General features: G+C 41.6%; 4 protein-coding genes across 4 annotated transcripts; 3 read left to right on the plus strand and 1 right to left on the minus strand.

The window, feature by feature from the left end:
- phf23b (PHD finger protein 23b) lies at window positions 1–5,124 on the minus strand. Its single transcript, XM_067261537.1, has 5 exons — window positions 4,590–5,124; window positions 3,138–3,169; window positions 2,923–3,015; window positions 2,173–2,809; window positions 1–1,964 (listed from the first exon to the last, which is right to left on the minus strand). Exons 1-5 carry the CDS (start codon window positions 4,615–4,617, stop codon window positions 1,771–1,773), a joined length of 984 nt encoding a protein of 327 aa, XP_067117638.1. The 5' UTR covers window positions 4,618–5,124; the 3' UTR covers window positions 1–1,770.
- A 219-nt stretch (window positions 5,125–5,343) lies between these two features.
- On the plus strand, window positions 5,344–8,060 carry elp5 (elongator acetyltransferase complex subunit 5). The gene is made up of 8 exons (XM_067261538.1): window positions 5,344–5,667; window positions 5,915–5,975; window positions 6,070–6,150; window positions 6,241–6,452; window positions 6,643–6,818; window positions 7,098–7,193; window positions 7,285–7,385; window positions 7,504–8,060. The coding sequence occupies exons 1-8, from the start codon at window positions 5,595–5,597 to the stop codon at window positions 7,610–7,612; spliced, it is 909 nt and encodes a 302-aa protein (XP_067117639.1). The 5' UTR covers window positions 5,344–5,594; the 3' UTR covers window positions 7,613–8,060.
- Window positions 8,061–8,700: 640 nt separating this feature from the next.
- Window positions 8,701–14,921, plus strand: LOC136967586 (CTD nuclear envelope phosphatase 1A-like). Its single transcript, XM_067261429.1, has 8 exons — window positions 8,701–9,355; window positions 11,235–11,301; window positions 12,036–12,154; window positions 12,246–12,317; window positions 12,505–12,621; window positions 12,840–12,951; window positions 13,342–13,426; window positions 13,678–14,921. Exons 1-8 carry the CDS (start codon window positions 9,251–9,253, stop codon window positions 13,736–13,738), a joined length of 738 nt encoding a protein of 245 aa, XP_067117530.1. The 5' UTR covers window positions 8,701–9,250; the 3' UTR covers window positions 13,739–14,921.
- Window positions 14,922–15,675: 754 nt separating this feature from the next.
- Window positions 15,676–18,340, plus strand: LOC136967773 (gamma-aminobutyric acid receptor-associated protein). Its single transcript, XM_067261701.1, has 4 exons — window positions 15,676–15,908; window positions 17,155–17,233; window positions 17,319–17,437; window positions 17,568–18,340. The coding sequence occupies exons 1-4, from the start codon at window positions 15,819–15,821 to the stop codon at window positions 17,646–17,648; spliced, it is 369 nt and encodes a 122-aa protein (XP_067117802.1). The 5' UTR covers window positions 15,676–15,818; the 3' UTR covers window positions 17,649–18,340.
- The last annotated feature ends 208 nt before the right edge of the window (window positions 18,341–18,548 follow it).

Genomic DNA, 18,548 nt, shown 5'->3' on the forward strand with positions numbered 1-18,548 from the left:
TTATTTTCTCTCATTTATTTATATATATATGTACTCAATAACAATACATCAGTCCCCAAGAATGAACATTTTTTATTTTTCAAGCTACAGTTAAAGAAAACAATATCATATGCCGAAAATATAACATTTGCTTGGCTATTTTTCTCTTTCTTCACTTTCACATATATACAGTCATCAAAGAACAGGGTATATACAGATAATTGAGGGAGGTGGCAAGAGTGCATTTGCTTTTTGGGGAGTAAACATAACACTACTTCCACCGCCACCCAAAAAAAAAAAAAAAAGGATGAGAAGGTAAAACCAACCAAACATAAAAGAATGCCATGACTCCGGTGGCATCTACTTATTTTCTGTACACAAAAAGCCAACTTCTGTTTAGAGTCAATCCTGACAATCCTGTTACGTTCATTCTCTGATTTGGGAGCATGTCTGGCTTTTCAGAAAGCTGAAAGTAAAAATAAAACAAATGAAAGAAATAATAAAATTGTACAACCATTCATGCAAGTCTTTGAGCCACTTCTACATGGTAAAGTCTGGGCTATCCAACAGAATGTATTTTTTTTCCTTATTTTATAATTTTTTTTACAATTTAGCTAACGACAATGAAACTAGTCTTCAATTTAAAGACTTTCAATAATGAAAAACAACAAAACACACAAAAAAGTCAATGAAAACAAAGTGAGCAGGCTCCGAAATCTGGATTGTAAGATAAGCCTGACAATGACACAATTAGTGCTGCATCACAAACTTGCAGACACCAATGTAGTTAGTTTATGCTTATAAATTCATTTAGCAGAAAGAGGAAAAACTGTCAACTCTACTCTCCAATTACACCCCCCAAAATAGGATGGTGGTATGGGCTCACCTAAAAGAAAAGAAAAAGTGCACCATCCTAGCACAGCTGTCTGTGTGCGTTCACATGGAATTGATTCAACATTCAGATTTGATCTGCCATTTGTTTGAATCGGAAAAAAATGATCCTACGAGTGACTTACTAGGGACTAAGACTCAGTGACTAACTGAGTGTCTAGTAAAAGACAAATAACAAATACAAAAGAAATCAAAAACAAGCTTCTGTGACAACTGCCACAAAAACAATCGCAAGAGCTGCCCATCTAGCACTAATAAAGAAATGTATGGACAAAAACAAAACGCATAATCTTTTCTGACAATAATGATGGGGAAACAGTTATACCTATGCATGGTGTGGCAGTAGCATGGCATTGATAACCATTTAGGAGATGGCTTTCACAAAATCTGATGTACACTATAAAATACTAAATTTTCCTTGGACAGACAAAGATAAGCCCATCGATGCTGAAATAAATAATTCTCAAACTTCTCGTGCACTTTCTGGTAGGACAAAACATGAAAGCTATGAGTGGATACTTCCGTGAAGTTGACATTTCAAATCAGTAAACAGTATGCCAGTCTCATTTTAGTAAGAATACTGAGCAAGAGAGGCAATTACATTTGTGTTTTACTGATATGGAGATCACCCGTCTCACTTTGTTCTCATGTTTCACGGCCAGTTTTCACAGAGGCAGAAAGAGACAGAACACCATGAGTAAATGAGAATGCTTGTGATTGTCAAAAGAAACTGGCATAACTAAATGTTGCCATCCAGGTGAAAGTTTAGGCTTTATCAGTGGTAGGCATCGCAGTACAGAACTTGGGTGTTGGGAGGACAAAGAGAAGAGAGGATGAAAGTCATTTGAGAGGGATGTGTGTGAGGGCAGGGCTGCCTGGTCGTCCTTCACATCCCTCTCTTCAAGGGTCTTTCTTGTGCCCTGACCGTCGTGTGTCCCTGCACTTGTGGCAGTAAAAGATGTCAGGAACGTTGGACTTCTTGATCTTGGCGCAGGACAGGTGAACCCATATGCCACACTGGTTGCATTCAATCATTGGCCTTCCTGCAAATGGCTTCCCGCAGTAACAGGTTATCAGGTCCCAAGAATCATCACCTGTGTTGAAAAGAAGAAGAGTTCATCACAATTGTTCCCCTCGATGGAAATTAAAACAAGATGTACTGGTGCACTTCATAAAATCGCAAAACATTTGAAAAAATAATATACAAAGAAATATTGGGCAGCACAGTGCAAGTGCCAATTTACAACCGTGGACAGTGAAACAGTAAAGTGTCAAACTTTGCGTTTGCAGGATGTTACTTACCAGACTCTACCATGATATCTTCATCTGCGATCCAGGTCTCCCCCTCACTCGAGCTCATCTCTGCCTCCCTGGTGGACTCCTCTGCATGCATCTTGACCAGCCCTTGCATGCCCTGCGTGGAGACGCCATGCCCAGTGAGGTCTTCCCGAACCGACCGCTCTCCGACGTGAATGTGGCCCGTCTCAGAGTCTGTCTCGCTTTGAGTGGCCGAGCTCTTGAGCTTCTTCAGGGCTTTAGGCTGCTTGGGGTTTTTGCTGCGTTTGATGCGAGCCCTTTTCTCCCCTCCACTACTCCCGCTCTCGCCCCCAGCCATCGACACGGCCGAGCCCATGGACAACTTTTTCATTTTTTTGTCTTTTTTGCGCTCAGCCTTGCTGCTGGCCTGGCTTTCGTACAGGGAGTCTTTGAGGCGCATCTTGTCCAGGAGGGTGCTGTCCGAATGCATGCGGCGCATGCCCTTGCCCTTGTTGGCACGAGCCTTGTGAACAAACGTGTGGATGGTGTGCAGGTCGGAGCCCCCATCACCCCAGCTGGCCCCGATCGAGCTGCCTCCTCCTCCGCTGCAACCACCCCCGCCTTCTGCTGATGCCCCTGAACTGTGCGGCGAGCTGGAAGATGCCGGAGACCATGAGTTTTCCTACAAGGGGGTAAAAACACATTCAATTTGTTACATTACAGCGTTTGAAATAGCATTAAGACATTGATTCTATGTGACATCTTGGTAAACAGGAGAGTGTGTAAACAGCCTACCTCTTTGGGACTGGGGATATATCCTGCATATGCCAATACAAAGTTGCAGAACTTGTTAAAGTCTTCAACAGTCCTCTTTCTCCTCTCTGGAGGCTGAAGGTAGAAATGACATTAAGCTTTAAGGCAAGTACACATATGTCAAACTCTTGCCAGTGCACTGACGCTCAAAAGGGGTTATATGAAGAACAAGATCTCTACACCGGAAGTGTACTCACCAGAGGCTCAGTTTTGCACTTCAATAACGAATCTGTGGAGGGGAGAGAAGATTGTGAGTTTCCACAAAATAATGTAAATTTTTACAAAAAAATGAAATTTCTTTACAAACTAGATGTGTTACGGTAGGTGATTATTAGCGGGTAACGTTGTCAGACCCACACCGTAGTTGACGCTAGCTATCGTTACTAGTAGTCTACTGACTGGCCGGGAATGGCTTATGGTAATGTTTTTTCTTGTGTCTGGTGTAAACGTAAAAGCCAATGTAACCAACATTAGCAATACACCAGCAAGTGACAAAAGTGGTAAAGTATTCTAAACATTAATAAACAATTGAATCGGGCTAACTAGCTACTACACGAGAGTAAAATACAAATCCCAACAGCGGCTATTATTAACGTTAGCATACGCGTTTATCGTAAACTCTGGTGCAAAGCGTAGCTAGCCAGTTAGCAAACTACTACGTAAGCTAGTAGTATAATAGTAGTAGGTTTCAGCGGATAGGTTTTCTTAGCTACAGTACAGGACCTAGCTAGCCTTAACTAGCGTTGTCCAAATAATGGCGCACAAACAATGATTCTCCAGTACCTCTACTAGTAGCTAGCAAGCTCGACGCCAACAATCCAATCCATTCTGTGCAGAAAAGTTTGACATTTGGCTCTAGCTGGACAAGTGCTTATCCGTAAGCTATCAGAAGTTCAAGGTAAATAGGCTATCCATGTATAGCTACCATCAGCAGAACTGCAAACCCAACGCAACGTGAATTATTTCTATTACGTAAAAGTAGCGTTAGCAAGCGAGCCCAACTCAGATGTTAATCTTTTCACTACAGACGCTTATAATCTGTCGAAGATTCGCATTTTATATGGACAGGGCAGACGTTTAGATACTTCATAGTGGATACTTAAGTAGAAGCGTGGGACTTATCTACCATTAACGTTAGTAGTAGAGCTTGTTAGCAACCTAGCTCGCATTTTCTATCTTGCCAGATACTGTACAGTACAGCGTCGTTAATGCTTTACTAGTTCATTAATAAATGTGGTGCCTCATACTGCTGTACTGTACTGGAGTATTTGAATAAAAAAATTCCAGACACAAACAAGGTTAACCTAAACTATAGCTACATCATCGCCGTCATGCGTTTTAACTTGCTAACCTAGCTAGTCTAGCGCGGTAGTTGCCGCAATGAGGTGCTACTGCTATCAGATAGCATAACCAACTAACTTCAGTGCTGCGATATAGCCTCTACAGTAGCTACTGTTTAGCTAGCCTAGCCCCAATACTAGCACAAGCCCCAGTCGACAACTTATCATCGACAGACCAGATTTCTAAAACTCGATGAAGATCACATTGTATGTAACAAATCCTATTAAACAAAGGATTAAAATGACACTTTCATAACTAGCCTAGTTGACAAACAAATGTAGCTATCCAGTTAGGCAGTGTCTACATACCTTGGTGCTCAGACATTATTTCAAGCATTGTCGCCTCAGCAACAAGGCCTTGTGGCTAGTAGCCTAAGTAGCTACCATCCGCCGCAGACTGCTCTTCCACCCGGCTTGACTGCTACTCTGAGCAGCACCAGCCGTGGACGAAGGACTCTAAACAACTCTTCAAATAAGAATTCAGTCCGAGAAACAGTATATTTTCCGTGTGTTGTTTCTCCTGGTTGTGCGTCCCAGTTGCTGCAAGATAGCCGTTGACGTTGTGGCAATCCGAGTCGAGGACAAGATTAGCTGGCTAGCGAGCTAATTTCTTCGTCACAGCAGCTATTGCATAAATAATCCTGCAATTAAACTAGTTTGGTAGTAAAAGTAAGAAGCGTAGTACGCAGAGCATAACTACAATTCGTAGATTTTTTTTAAAGTTGCGTCAAATAGCGTTGGGTCGACGAATTAGCCGAAGTTTAACGTTTTTCCCCACAACAGAGGCAACAACCGAATAGAGTTGGACTAAAAATACGTCTCCGTGTCGTCCCTTGCGCGCCCTCACTCAAGCCATCAGGATGTCAACTGATTGCAGAACCCCTTGTGGTTGCCACAACGCAATGACAGTAACTTGAGCTCTTCTGGGTATTGTAGTTTAATCAGGGGCGTTTATCTACTCGGATCCACCGTGATAAACTACATTGCCTATGTCAAGAGCCATTCAACTACATGGGATATGTAGTTTTAATTTCCGCATCCGAATGTAGAAGTAGCTAGTGCTAGCCATAGATATATATATGGTGCTAGCCAGCTAGCTTGAAAACAAAACACAAAATCTGAATTTGGCATTCCATGGAAACCATCCTTTTGATCACTCATAACTCCAACATGGACTTTGTTTATTGTAACGTTTCTTTTTGAGTTGTCGGGTTTCATGGTTTACACTTGTGGTTGCATATCCGAAATGAAGAGACTAACAAACTGCACGCGGTTGCAGCAGTATTGGTAAAGTTAGCTTGAGATTTTTAGCTCATGTTTTTAGAATCCATCATGTTGCTCGAATCATTACAAGGAGCCGAGGCAGGAGGATTGATTATTATAAAAGGTACACTATGCATGTCAATTTGCTTCATAGTTGTTTACGATGCCAGCTATGTAATACATGATGTATTTGTGTCTGCATCTTACTGCATTACATTACAAGTTGATATTTTCGTCATCGCCAACACTGTTCCGTTCTTCTTCTTTTGATTTGATGGCAGATTGCAACCACAGTTTAAAAGGTGGGCAACAGCGGTGAAACTGATGTCATTTGTGAAATAACCGTTTATTTTATCTTTTCCAATTTACAGATTCGGTGAATTACTCTGGTCGACATCTCCTCAAAAGCTACATTAATGCAGCACTGAATAGGTAATGTGTTGTCGTCAGTAGATTTCTAATATAGAAGTTAAGAACCATGCCATGCTTAAAGCACAAATCAAAAATAAAACATCATTCTATTTAGGGAGGAAGTTGTCCACGTGCTGGGTTTCGAGGTCAGTGAGCAGGAACTCAAAGATGGATTAGACAGATCATCCATTCAAAGGTGACTTTGACATACATTTTGTCTGATACTACTAAAACAATACATTGGGGCAGTTGATAATTTTTGATGTGTTTGTCATTGTAAATGTAGGGTACACTTTCATGATGCATATACTGACCCCCTCGGCTGGACCGAAAACCCACGTTTCACCATCCACCAGTTTACCACAGACGATATCAGCACTTGTCTTAAGCAAACACCCAATAACAAAGGATTGACACTCGTCATTGACTCTTTGACGTGGATTTTGAGGCATCTCAATCCCACTGTCATCTGTCAGACTCTCCATCAACTTAAGAAAGGTTTGTTCGTGACGGTTTGAAGATCACCTGCTGCAGCACTAACTTGCTTAAGAGGATTCACCTGCTGTTTATGTGCTGTAGTAGACAATCACATTCAAGTTTGTTACACATCAATGCCTGTGACATCAGTGCCATTAAAACGCTACCGCTTTTAACAATTTTACTGTATTTTTACTGTTTGTGTCCTTAGGTGGAGCTGTGAGAACTATCATTGGCCTGCTGCATGCAGACCTGCACCAGCATGGCACTGTGGGAAGTGTATGCCACTTGGCTACCTCAGTCATCACAGTAGCACCTGGGCCCAGGGATCAGGGGACTGTTGCCAAAATAACAAGACGCTCAAAATCTGGAAAGATTTTGCAAGCTGTAAGGGTTTCTGATTGACACACAGGTCTTACATGTATTAATTTACTATTGTCAATGATAATAGGGGGTCAGATGGCTGAGAAGTTAGAGAGTTGGGCTATTAATCAGAAGGTTGCCGGTTCGACTCCCGGCCGTGAAAAATGACGTTGTGTCCTTGGGCAAGGCACTTCACCCTATTTGCCTTGGGGAGAATGTCCTTGTACTTACTGTAAGTCGCTCTGGATAAGAGCGTCTGCTAAATGACTAAATGTAAATGTAATCAGTTGTGTCTGCCTATAGGAGGAGATCTTTAGCATCAAAGAAGACTTAACAGTCACAGTACATGGCAAGCCCAGCCCTTCAGGAGCCAAACAGATGGACACAGTGGAAACTGAGGTATGACAGCTGTTTTTTGTCTAGGCATTGCAATTCCATTACTCGTAATGAGAAAGTTTAACCGTGGGGATTTCTTTTGTTGCATCCATAGACAGATCCAACAGCCAACTTGACTTTCAACCTCCGTCTGTCTGAGAAGGAGCGCCAAGCTAAAGAAAAACTGTCGCTCCCCTTTGTTTTCAGTAAAGACAAGTGAGATTCATTTATATATAAATATATATATATATGGGTGGCTTCCTACTGTACCTTAAATATTTGTAATAATTGTAAAAGTTTTGTCTAAATTGTTATTCCCCCTCCTCTATCCCAGGAAGTCGGCTCTGCTCCACTCTGGCCCTGGCTCAGGGCGCATCGTGTACGAGCCTGACGCCAACGATGACTTTGACCAGGAGGATCCTGATGACGACCTGGATGTATAGGCCAGGAAACCCCACTAAAGCAGGAGTCTTTTCTAAACACAGCTAATGGGACCTCGGATATGTGATATTCTGGAGAACCCTGAATCACAGACCAGAGGCTAGGCAGAAACATTTTCTCATGGCATTTACATAAAATGTTTGTGTCTATGAATTCAGAATGCAAGAGCACTGCTAGCGTTGCTAATAGTGCAAGCAGACTGCAGTTGGAGTGCTTTATAATTTTTATTTTTTTTACACATTTGACAAGTAGGCCTATACTCAATGCTTTAAGATATGATGAACAGAGATGTACAGAGTCAAAGAAAATTGGTATGCGCTGTCGATGCAAATGGTTGTATACCTTGGCTGAATGAAAGCTTGTCATAAGATCTGTCTCCTGGTAAATGAAGAGCAGCTGAAGGCTGAACACAATAAGCCTTTATTCAAATAAAACACTGTTTTGTTTGTCTCCTTGTGGATGTTGCATAAATATATATATAAAAAAGGAATTCTCACACAATTTGTAAATCAGACACATGCTTGTGCAGTTTCTGTCAGCAACCACTGGAGTGAGTTTGAGTCATGAGTATTTCGTTGGATGTTTCATTTTTGTCTTTATGACCTGGATACATTTGCATTCATGCTTCATTTATGTTTTTATGAACACGATGAATTGAGCGGTGGTCAATTTCTGTAATCTCGTCTGAAACACCATGATCCGAATTTTCCTATGTCATCAGAGACCCTTAAGGGCATCAGTCCTGTGTGCCAACAAAAGCACAAAAGCAAGTAAAAGTGTTTACAAATCAATGAGTGAGTGAAAACTTGCCTGAAACCACTGTAAGTTTTAGAACACACTGAACGGCTCATAAAACGAGGCGGATGAGAGCAGTAAAGCGAATCGCTAAATCAGAGAATCGCTCATCAACTATGTACATTAAAATATTTTAGGTCTCTCGTGTAGCCTTTTACTTTGAATGAATATTAAATATATATTTGCTGTGCTCGTCCACTTTAGTTTATTTGCCTTCCACGGGAGCGTGCTGCGCGCAACCACCAGGTTCGAATCGGGTTGAGGCAAGAAGCCGCGGAAGTGACGGAAAGGCGGTGATGGCGGCTCGCTGTTCTATTCCGGATTTGCTGTAAACTACAAAGAGTTTTAACGTGGACTGTTTGACTTTAAGTGTTTCCCCGTAGATGCTCTGAATTGAAACGACACAAAGAGAAGAAGACCATTTAGTGACTTGACGCCGGGAAGCACGAAAGTTTTGGCCAATTTTTCTTAAAGGTTCAAGGTGGTCAACATATCAGCTAGCGAGCTGCGTGGTGGACTCCGACTAGTAATACTAGCAGTCGTCGTGCAGGAATACCCACGTTTAGGTGTTTCGTTTTTTTAATTTGAACAAATAGTCAACTTTACAACCACGATGCGTTTTTATCTATGAGTTTGTGTAGCAAGCGTGCAGAGGTAGCCACTCGCATGTTTGCTTCGTCTCGACTAAATTAGATTGTGTTCGATTCTTTGATAGGAAAGCGAATGAGGAAAAAATTGACATTATTTAACGGCTTGAATCACATTGGCCAATTTGGCTGTCAGGACTAGTCTGTCATTTCGGCATAGCATTGTTCCCGAGTCTGGATTCTTGAGTGGTCGTCGTAATGCTGAAGACCCGACAGTGTCTACTTGGCATCCGCACTTTACTTGGAGTATCGTCCAGAATATGGGGCTTCATCTTGTATATTCTCAGGAAGCACCTTCGTACGGTGAGAATTATCATTGAATGACAACTAGCAGTTTGTCAACACCTTTGTATTGTATTCATCTTGTGAATTTATTGGTGATCATATCTGTCCGTAAAAAAACACAAAAAAACGACACAACCATCATCCTAGTAGCCACGTGGTCAATTACTTGAAAGTTTTGGTGTCACATATGGCCTAGAGGGAAAAACTGATCTGACTGACAATCAGACTGTCGGATCATGGTTGCCTACTCTTTTTGGGAAGCCTTACAGGGCACTGCAGGGAGAAAACGCACTGTTTCTTAACGTGTTGTGAGCAGGAAGGCAACTAAATAGTTGTACATCTGAGTAGTTGTTCAAATCATACGTTCTGCATAAGACAACCACATATCTTAGTAACATGTCATGTCTTAGTAAGGCTACACACACCCATTCCACACGAAAATTGAATTTGGGCTCATGTTGTCAGTGGTGGTTTCTGTACATTTTGTAGTAAGCAGGGGTAAAAGGGGAAGTTTTTAAAGAAAAAAGCTGAAGTTTGAGGGATTACCATTCCACAGAGAATGCCCTGTATCCAGCTCACCCTCACACACGCTCATAAACTAGTACCTCAGCTCACAAAAACACACTGCCCCGCACATGAGCTAGCTCAAGTGTTTAAAGTTTTACAGCATTGCTTAATACTTGTTCAGTGCTAATGATTTAGGTGCCTTGAGGCCTAGGTCTATTCATTGGAATGTCAGGTTTGTCAATAGAAGTGCAGGCTGTCTTGGTTGGACTCAATTGGACATAAGTTGTCCAATTGAGAAATACAGCCGTATGTGACAGTAGACTATATAGTAACCACACTTTCTGATGTGACATGCTGCTTTCAGTGCTGCTGTCAGTCGTTAATTGTCTTAGATGGGAACAAGAAACTATCACATATGCTACAAGTTCTTACCAACCTATGCAGCCCCTAGTAAACATATGGTAAGCCCGTTGCATCATAATCTTCGTGACAACGATGCATAATCTCCCAGGACACAACTGATAGCCTGGACGAAGAGGAGAGAGGAGGGTAGCAGGTGAACTCAGGTGCACACACTACACCTAGGCCTGTTTCTTCCCCCGCCTCCCTTGTCCCCACCACTTGTTTTCATCCCAGCAGCCATTTCTAAACTGCTTTTTCCCGGGCCCACTCTGCCTAGCCAGAGAGGGGGCCCTGTTGGAAGGGTTGGGACAAAACAACCCTGGCCAGGAGACGTCAAAGTCACCCTGCTGCGAGTGTCTCTTTTCACTAGGCCCCTATTCCATTGACACTGGCAGACAGCTGGGTGTCCTATAAATAGCCCTTAGGAAGAACAGAGCTTGAGGACAGTACAGCAGAGGAGTGTGTCCACCCTGTAGTGTCAAGTACCCCAGAGGAAAGAAGGGAAGCTAGGAGCAGTGGCTGGATCTCAATAGTCTGGACTAGCGCCCTCCCCTTTGAACTCCTCTGCGAGGGAAACGTTGCATGTGTACAGTACAGCAAACACGGAAAGGTCACTCTATGGCATATTCTTTTGAAGGAGTTTAAAAATGGCTTGTTTTAAAGTCGGCCCCTGTGCAACATTGGAGAAGTTGTGAAGTATGACGTCGCCAAAGTTACAGAGACATACCCATTCCCTAGGGCATCACTTTTCCCAGTTATGCATTCCATATAGGGAGCTGTGAATGGATTCAGTTGGGGCCTGTCAGACCTCATTGCACCTAAGCCTATATGGCAGGGTACCGTGAAATGTGCTTTTTTTGGAAGTTCAACTTTCAACCTGTAACATGAAGTGTATGGTTTTATCTACTGTACTTTGTATTCATCTTATAAACTCTCAAGTGACACCCACTCCACCTGACCTTTCAATGCCTGTCATTTCCTCTTTCAGATAATCCAGTACCAGACGGTGCGGTACGACACTTTACCCCTGTCCCCCATCTCCAGAAACAGACTCGGTGAGTACCGTTCTGTCACTCCGTCTCACCTCCCTTGAACCCCCTTCGCCAGGAAATGTGTGCACAGACAGACCCTGGAAAAATCACTTTAACCTTTTAACCCTCAACTATCTCCAGCCGTCAGCCTGTGAAGACTTTTGCATATTTAATGTGCATTCATCCCTTTTTGACAGACCAGATAATGGATGATGGAGGATATAGAAAGGCATAAGTGGGTGTTTTCAGTGCATGTGTTGAGAGGTCTGTTACAGTACAGACCGCGTTAAAATATTTTAAAAGGCCTGGAATTAACTTGTGATTAATTGGTGAATCTTTTTTTCGCATCTTGAAGGGAAAGTATATTATTGCTTCTTTAATCAGAGAGACTTTCCCTTGATTAAAAATAATGTTTTTTTAATCAGCAATTGGCTGGTTGCCAAATCTGTTAGCGGTACGGTATTTCACGTCTTCTGTTGTTAAAGCTTGTTGAAGCACGTGATCGAACCTGTGGCGAGGGAGGTTATAATGCTAGAGGCTAGAATGGAATCAAGACTGGTTTGACTGCATCCTGCACAACCAAGAGGATACTTTAATATTTGATTGTCTTAAGTGCTTTTGATATGAGTGCTGAGGACTTGTCCAGGCCAAGATTCCATATGAGACTGGCAAGACCAGTTTAGAAATTATGTGGTCGATAAATGTAATAGTTGTGTTGCTGTCGTTTTGTTTGTGTGGACTCTTCACATTCTCTCCAGATGCTGTGAAGAGGAAGATTCTGGTGCTGGATCTGGATGAGACGTTGATCCACTCTCACCACGATGGGGTCCTCAGACCTACTGTGAGACCAGGCACACCGCCAGACTTTATCCTCAAGGTACACACCCCCACACACATACAGTGGCACAAGGATGTGTAGGTATTTATTTCTCTCCTAAAAATCGTTTTTTTCTCCATATGATTCGCAGGTAGTCATTGACAAGCATCCAGTCCGATTCTTCGTACACAAAAGACCGCACGTCGACTTCTTTTTAGAAGTGGTAATTTCCGAATTCCTTTGCCTTCTCTTGTAGTTAACCTAAGAGCTCCTATGAGTTAATAAGTTAAGTCATACATTCTCTTTGCTAAGAATAAACTAAACTGAATATAATTGGTTTTCCAACTAAATTCTATAAGGTATTGTTGACCCTCCCGTGTTCCTCCATCTGTGAAACTTGGTACCCCCAGGTTAGCCAGTGGTACGAGCTGGTGGTGTTTACTGCCAGTATGGAGATATATGGCTCGGCTGTGGCAGACAAACTGGACAACAATAGGAACATCCTGAAACGCAGATACTATAGACAGGTAAGACGGCCCTCCTTCTCCCTACGGAGAAACCGCTGTTCCGGAGCGTTCTCCTCGTCTTTTGTGTTAAAAAGCTAAATTAGCGCCAGTGACCTTGTGGATAATGGACAGCGGTGCGTCGGTCTGGGTCTTTGAGGTGTGGAGGCTGCTGCTGCTGTTGGGATGTATCATGCTGCAATATAACAACAAACTGAGTCACCTTTCTTCGTTTCTTGTAGCATTGCACACTGGATTTAGGCAGTTACATTAAAGACTTATCCGTCGTACACGAAGACCTGGCCAGTATTGTTATCCTGGATAACTCACCTGGTGCCTACCGGAGCCATCCAGGTGAGATGACCCCCCCCAAAACATGCACACGCAGTACACCTGGTTGGTATAGAACATTAAAGTCCATACAGTTGCAATCAAACAAGTGTAAGTTAGCGAGGGGTGTGAAACAGCTTTCTTATGTCTATACATTCATTTTGTGTGTAAACAATCTACACCCTTTAGTTCAAACAGACTACTGCCAGCCTATGTAGAAGGCGGGAAGCCGGGGTAATCGAAATGTTACCACTCGCTTCCAAACAACACATAGATTGTATTGTACATAAAAGAATGGCACATTAGATCACTTGTTGCATGAGAGATCACTTCACGTCTTGAATATCACACAAGTCGTGTGTTTTTGCTGGCTGTGTCTTTATGTGTTTGTGTTTTTGCTCGCTTGTTTTATAGACAATGCAATACCCATAAAGTCATGGTTCAGCGACCCTAGTGACACTGCACTTCTTAACTTGCTGCCTATGCTCGATGCACTAAGGTAAGCCACTCCAAGTTACTGTCACACCAAAGCATGACGCTTCTTTGGATGATGGTTTAATCTGTCCATCGGGTCATGTTGACAGTGCATACTCTTATTATTATTTTATTTTATAATTGTATTGAGTCTGTAAATGTGTCTAACAGTGCAATTTCCCCCTGGGGAAAAGTACTTTTTTACTCCATAACGTCACTTATTCCTCTTCACCACTCTTTCCCTTTCTAACTCGTCACTCTTCTGCTCTTGTTCAGGTTTACCGCTGACATCCGCTCCGTCCTCAGTCGAAACCTCCACCAGCACCGGCTCTGGTGATTGGCTGGATTCAGAATTTGAGGATGCGGGAGGGGGCTTATCGATTGGCCCTTTTTTTTTTTTTTTTATCCTTCCTCCCCTTCCTCACGGGCATCTGTCTCCCTCTCTGTGAGTCCCTCTCCGAAGGGACACCTGAGAGAGGGGCATGCGGTGGGACAGCAAAACAGGACTGCCCCAGGAAATGACTGGGAAAGAGGGGACGCAAGCTTTGTCCTGCTTCTTGATTTCAATTTTTTTTTTTTTTTCTTAAAACACAATGGATGGTCTCTGCCTTACAGCTCCTGACCTGACCTAGAGCGCCCGGGGCTGCGTCCGTGTCCATGAGTCTGTGAGCGAGGAGTATGCACGTGTTCGTTGGGTCTTTTTAAACTTTTTGACGTGAAGAGAAAAACCTGAGAAGGGACAGCAAAGCAATGAAGACAAGTTTCCATCATTAATCCTTACGTTTACTACCCTCGACACTGCACTTCAATGGAGACTGCAATCTATTCTCATCTCTTATTAGATAACTTGATACCAGACTGAACCTCACTTGACATAGCCACGAGCAGCTAAAGCAAAATATGAGTGAGGGTGTGATCGATTTTCAATCCCAGGCCTGTTTTAGGACCTGTGTGTTTGTACATTGTACTTTGGTTAATTGTATGCAACAAGGATTTGCTGGCTAAATACCTAACACAAAACATCTCTGAATTAGGTCAAAAGCAGGTCAGACTTTTTCTTCATAAAATGAAAATCATCCATAACCAATCTCATCTTTTTCCCCTCCAAAACTCCTCACGGTACACAATAATACAAAGACATGAAACAGAACTTGGAACAGTTGTGAAAGGAAATAATTGTTCAAGACCTTTGGGCTTTGAACCTGCCCTCCTTGAATTACTACTATGATGTACAATCCTATGACCTAGTCTGAACATTTTGCTTTCCCTTTCTACCAATTGATACCATCCGGCTTTTGAAAGATAAGGACATGCACTTAATTTCTTATCATTTTGTGGATGGTTTTGTATTTGATGCAAAACGAGCATCTGTTATTCAGATCTGCTACCCTTACTGGTTTCACTGTCCGACCAACATCTATTAAATGGCACTTGAACCATTTCTGTCTAGTCCAGGGCTCAAAACAGCTTATCAGGTCAGTCTCCAGATCTGTGTTTCTAATAAAACACTTGTCAGTATCTACCAGTCTCCAGCTGTTTTCAGTCTCTCTATGGTACTCAGTCATGCCCACTGCTCACATCATCAAATGTGAAGATATTAATATGGTGTGACAACTATATCGAAAATCAGACCTTGTTTCACATTACCAATGTGAAACTAAAAATGATGGCGTGCAATAGAAGGGTGATAATGACAATGTTATTCAAACACTGAGTGAAACCCAGGCAATGCAGCAGAACGCATGTGGTGAAATCTGGAGATGAATCGCAAATTACCACTGTTGTGTAACCGTTCACGCACACTGCCTGTGAATATAATCTAGTGTATTTGAAAACAGGATTCAGATTTTTCTGTTAGTAGCCTAGGAATACATTACATTTTAGACATCAAGAAAACATTTCCCATGACACGTCGAACTATCCTCTGATATTACGACATTCTTGCAACTAACATCACGTCAACTCTCAACTGCAGCAGCGTACGGGTCATATGACAAGGACACATACCGTACCACAACCTATCTGGTGGAATTATTTCGCATAAAAAGTGTCTGGTTAAAAATAAAGTAGTTCCATAAAGACTTTTTAACTTGAGGAAAAAAAACATTTAGCTGTAAAATACAATGGAAAAGTTTTTATTCAATAACAATAATGGCGTTTGCGTTAACACATCCCGATTATTGAATGGAGCGCAAATGCTTTGTGAATTCAACGCAGCGATCTTACGTACGTCAGACGTTGTTATTGTATCCCTCCGCCGCATTCGCACTGAAAAATAACAGAGCCCGCAGCCACCAAACAAGCTAGCAAAAGACTGTCGTGTTGTCATCGCCGTGTCGTACTGTAGTGTTACAAATTGAGAAATCTCGACCAGACATCTAATATCAACCTACTTACAGCCTGTCATTTCTTTGACAATGAAGTTCCAGTACAAAGAGGAGCATCCATTTGAAAAGAGACGGTCCGAGGGCGAGAAAATTAGAAAGAAGTATCCTGACAGGGTCCCTGTAAGTTGCTCTCTTTTGGTGACTACTAGTAGCTCTACTGTACAGTATTGTAGCTACTTAAGCTAAGTGTAGTTCCTAGCTAGGTAGCTTAACAGTGTTAGCTAGGATCGTTGTGTAATCGTATTCTTACTTGTCTTGTCGGTGTAAGGGAAATTATTATTGATTTGATTGTTAACTACATTGTATGTTCGATAGCTATGACTAAACACTCACTCAGCTGAGATAGCAAACACGAGTGGCATTTCATTATCATGGCGGCCAGTTGCATCCGAGGCCCAGCTATCAGCTGTAAACAGGAACTGATACAGCGTTTGAAAAAAACAAGACTGATCAGATAAATACATTGAATGATAGGATAACAATTGTACCAAACAAAGTACTGAGTTCAACAATCTAGTGTTAGGCAAATGTGGATGGGATGGCTGAGAAGGTAGACTAACAAACGGGTTTTGAGCTACTACAGTCGCTAAGCTAGTCAAGCAGCAAGCTGTCGTGTCGATTTCCTTGAAGTAGCCTAAATCATATGCAGGCCCAAAAGTCTTAAACTAAAGGAATAATTCGAAAAGAGATTCGACTGTGCGGAAACATTCCAAATACTTGAGCCTTAAATAGTGTTGTCAAGTACATGTAGCCCATTTAGCTATCTGTTTGTTTACGCATAGACTTAACCTATGTATTTAGCCTAGATGGATTGTTTACACCGCCCTGCAATAGATCCCCTCCCCCTTCCACTTTAAAGCAAAAGTCAGAATGTCTGTAATTTATGCAACTTTCTTAATTTAAATTGTTGGGTGAACCAACCTTTTTATGACGTTTTGTACGTCGTTTTGTAGACTCTGTAAACAATAGGTAACTGACTGAATCCAAAAACCAATGTTGGTTTGTAGCTATGTTGAAACCAACATAGCTACAGAAATAGATTCAGAAGCCCAAGCCTACATAATGTCAAATGTAAACACAAGGCCTTGACTAGAGCACATTATTCATATTTCCTTTTAGCCTTTCTTCATCCTTAACCAGTTTGTCTTTGATATCATTGGTCTTGGTAATGTATAAATTAATTGGGACATTATTTGTTTAGCCTTTGTAGAATTTGTACTAACAGGCCCCCCTCATGAGTTGGTATGTGCTGAATAAATGATTAGTGAATAAATAAGTATTCATACTAATAAATAAGATGCAGTTGCAAGAATAATCTGAATACAAATATATATATATATACTTTTTTTTGCTTCTTTACGCTTAGGTAATTGTGGAAAAGGCTCCCAAAGCAAGGATAGGAGATCTGGACAAGAAGAAATACCTTGTTCCCTCCGACTTGACAGGTATTACAAAAAACAAGTGTTCCTCAAGTTAAAAATGACAATCACAGTCTATTATTTCAATAAAATACTGTCTGTCTCTATATAGTTGGCCAGTTTTACTTCCTCATCCGGAAACGAATCCACCTGCGAGCTGAGGATGCCCTCTTTTTCTTTGTTAACAATGTAATTCCCCCCACCTCCGCAACTATGGGCCTGTTATACCAAGTAAGACTCACTCACTTATAGTTTTATACATTTACATTTTTATTAATTTAGCAGACGTTCATAAGTTGACGCTCTTTTCTTTGCCTTGTTTCAATACCAAACCAATTTTTTATCCTTGTCTTTTTTCCAGGAGCACCACGAAGAAGATTTCTTCCTCTATATCGCCTACAGTGATGAGAGCGTCTATGGGGACCGCCAAATAGAAATCTAAACCCCCTTCCCACACAAACCCCCTTTCACACCCAAATCCTCCACCCTGTCTCCATCTAAATACTTAATCCAGCTCAGCAGCCTAGAGTTCCCAGAGCAAATATGTCAGATGCACTTTTACACCCTCCCCCCCCCCCCCTACCTCTTTATTAGTCTTCTACAGTCTGAATTTTATCTTCCTACAGGATTCTTCTGCAAGGACTTGAAGTTGATTGGTCAAGTGGTCAGTTTTGGTAGCGCTTTCATTATGCATTTTCTGATGTCACATTAAACGTGGTTTGAATTGGGCCATTAATAATTGCCATTCTAAAGATATGGGAAAAAGATAGTTTGTATGTTATGTTAGAGGATAAATTCCAGTTGGCAAAATAATATATAATTTTTATTGATGTGGTGAAATGGTAATGTTTGACATCTAACTGGAATGGAATAGAATTCAGACTGAACAATCATTTCCCCCTCTGTCTCTGCTTTCAATGGTAACATTTATTATTTTGATTGATTGCTATTATGATTATGGTTGTTGTTAATGTACTTGATTTTTAGATGGCTTAATTTCTAAGGTATTGTAACACTCAGTGCAACTTTTCCTTTTTTAAGTTTGAGTTTTTTTAAAGATGTGAACTCGGTATAGCTGCGTTACTGGCGCTCTCCACTCATGACCATACATGATAAAAATGTGATAAACCCAAATTGGTTTTCTGTCTCTTTTTTGTGTTAGACACTGAATCCATTAACAGCCCAACTGTCCACCATGAAAAGTGCCAGAATTAAATTTAATTCTGGCACAGAATTTAATTTAATTCTAAATTTAATTCTGGCACAGAATACACAGAATTATATTTACATGTATTCATTTAGCAGACACTTTTATCCAAAGCGACTTACAAGAAGAGCTTTA

The sequence above is a fragment of the Osmerus mordax genome, chromosome 23, assembly GCF_038355195.1.
Source record: "Osmerus mordax isolate fOsmMor3 chromosome 23, fOsmMor3.pri, whole genome shotgun sequence".
In the NCBI taxonomy this organism is placed as follows: domain Eukaryota; kingdom Metazoa; phylum Chordata; class Actinopteri; order Osmeriformes; family Osmeridae; genus Osmerus; species Osmerus mordax.

Bases quoted from the DNA above. Each gene is read 5' to 3' on its own strand.
- phf23b (XM_067261537.1), bottom strand. From the start codon at position 4,617: ATGCTTGAAATAATGTCTGAGCACCAAG. The intron at 2,810-2,922 runs GTAGGCTGTTTA...ACCCCCTTGTAG, and splicing joins ATATCCCCAGTCCCAAAGAG to GAAAACTCATGGTCTCCGGC. The intron at 1,965-2,172 runs GTAAGTAACATC...TTTTCAACACAG, and splicing joins AGATATCATGGTAGAGTCTG to GTGATGATTCTTGGGACCTG.
- elp5 (XM_067261538.1), top strand. From the start codon at position 5,595: ATGTTTTTAGAATCCATCATGTTGCTCGAATCATTACAAGGAGCCGAG. The intron at 6,151-6,240 runs GTGACTTTGACA...TTGTAAATGTAG, and splicing joins GACAGATCATCCATTCAAAG to GGTACACTTTCATGATGCAT. The intron at 7,386-7,503 runs GTGAGATTCATT...CCTCTATCCCAG, and splicing joins TTTGTTTTCAGTAAAGACAA to GAAGTCGGCTCTGCTCCACT.
- LOC136967586 (XM_067261429.1), top strand. From the start codon at position 9,251: ATGCTGAAGACCCGACAGTGTCTACTTGGCATCCGCACTTTACTTGGA. The intron at 12,155-12,245 runs GTACACACCCCC...TATGATTCGCAG, and splicing joins CGCCAGACTTTATCCTCAAG to GTAGTCATTGACAAGCATCC. The intron at 13,427-13,677 runs GTAAGCCACTCC...GCTCTTGTTCAG, and splicing joins CCTATGCTCGATGCACTAAG to GTTTACCGCTGACATCCGCT.
- LOC136967773 (XM_067261701.1), top strand. From the start codon at position 15,819: ATGAAGTTCCAGTACAAAGAGGAGCATCCATTTGAAAAGAGACGGTCC. The intron at 17,234-17,318 runs GTATTACAAAAA...GTCTCTATATAG, and splicing joins TGTTCCCTCCGACTTGACAG to TTGGCCAGTTTTACTTCCTC. The intron at 17,438-17,567 runs GTAAGACTCACT...TCTTTTTTCCAG, and splicing joins CTATGGGCCTGTTATACCAA to GAGCACCACGAAGAAGATTT.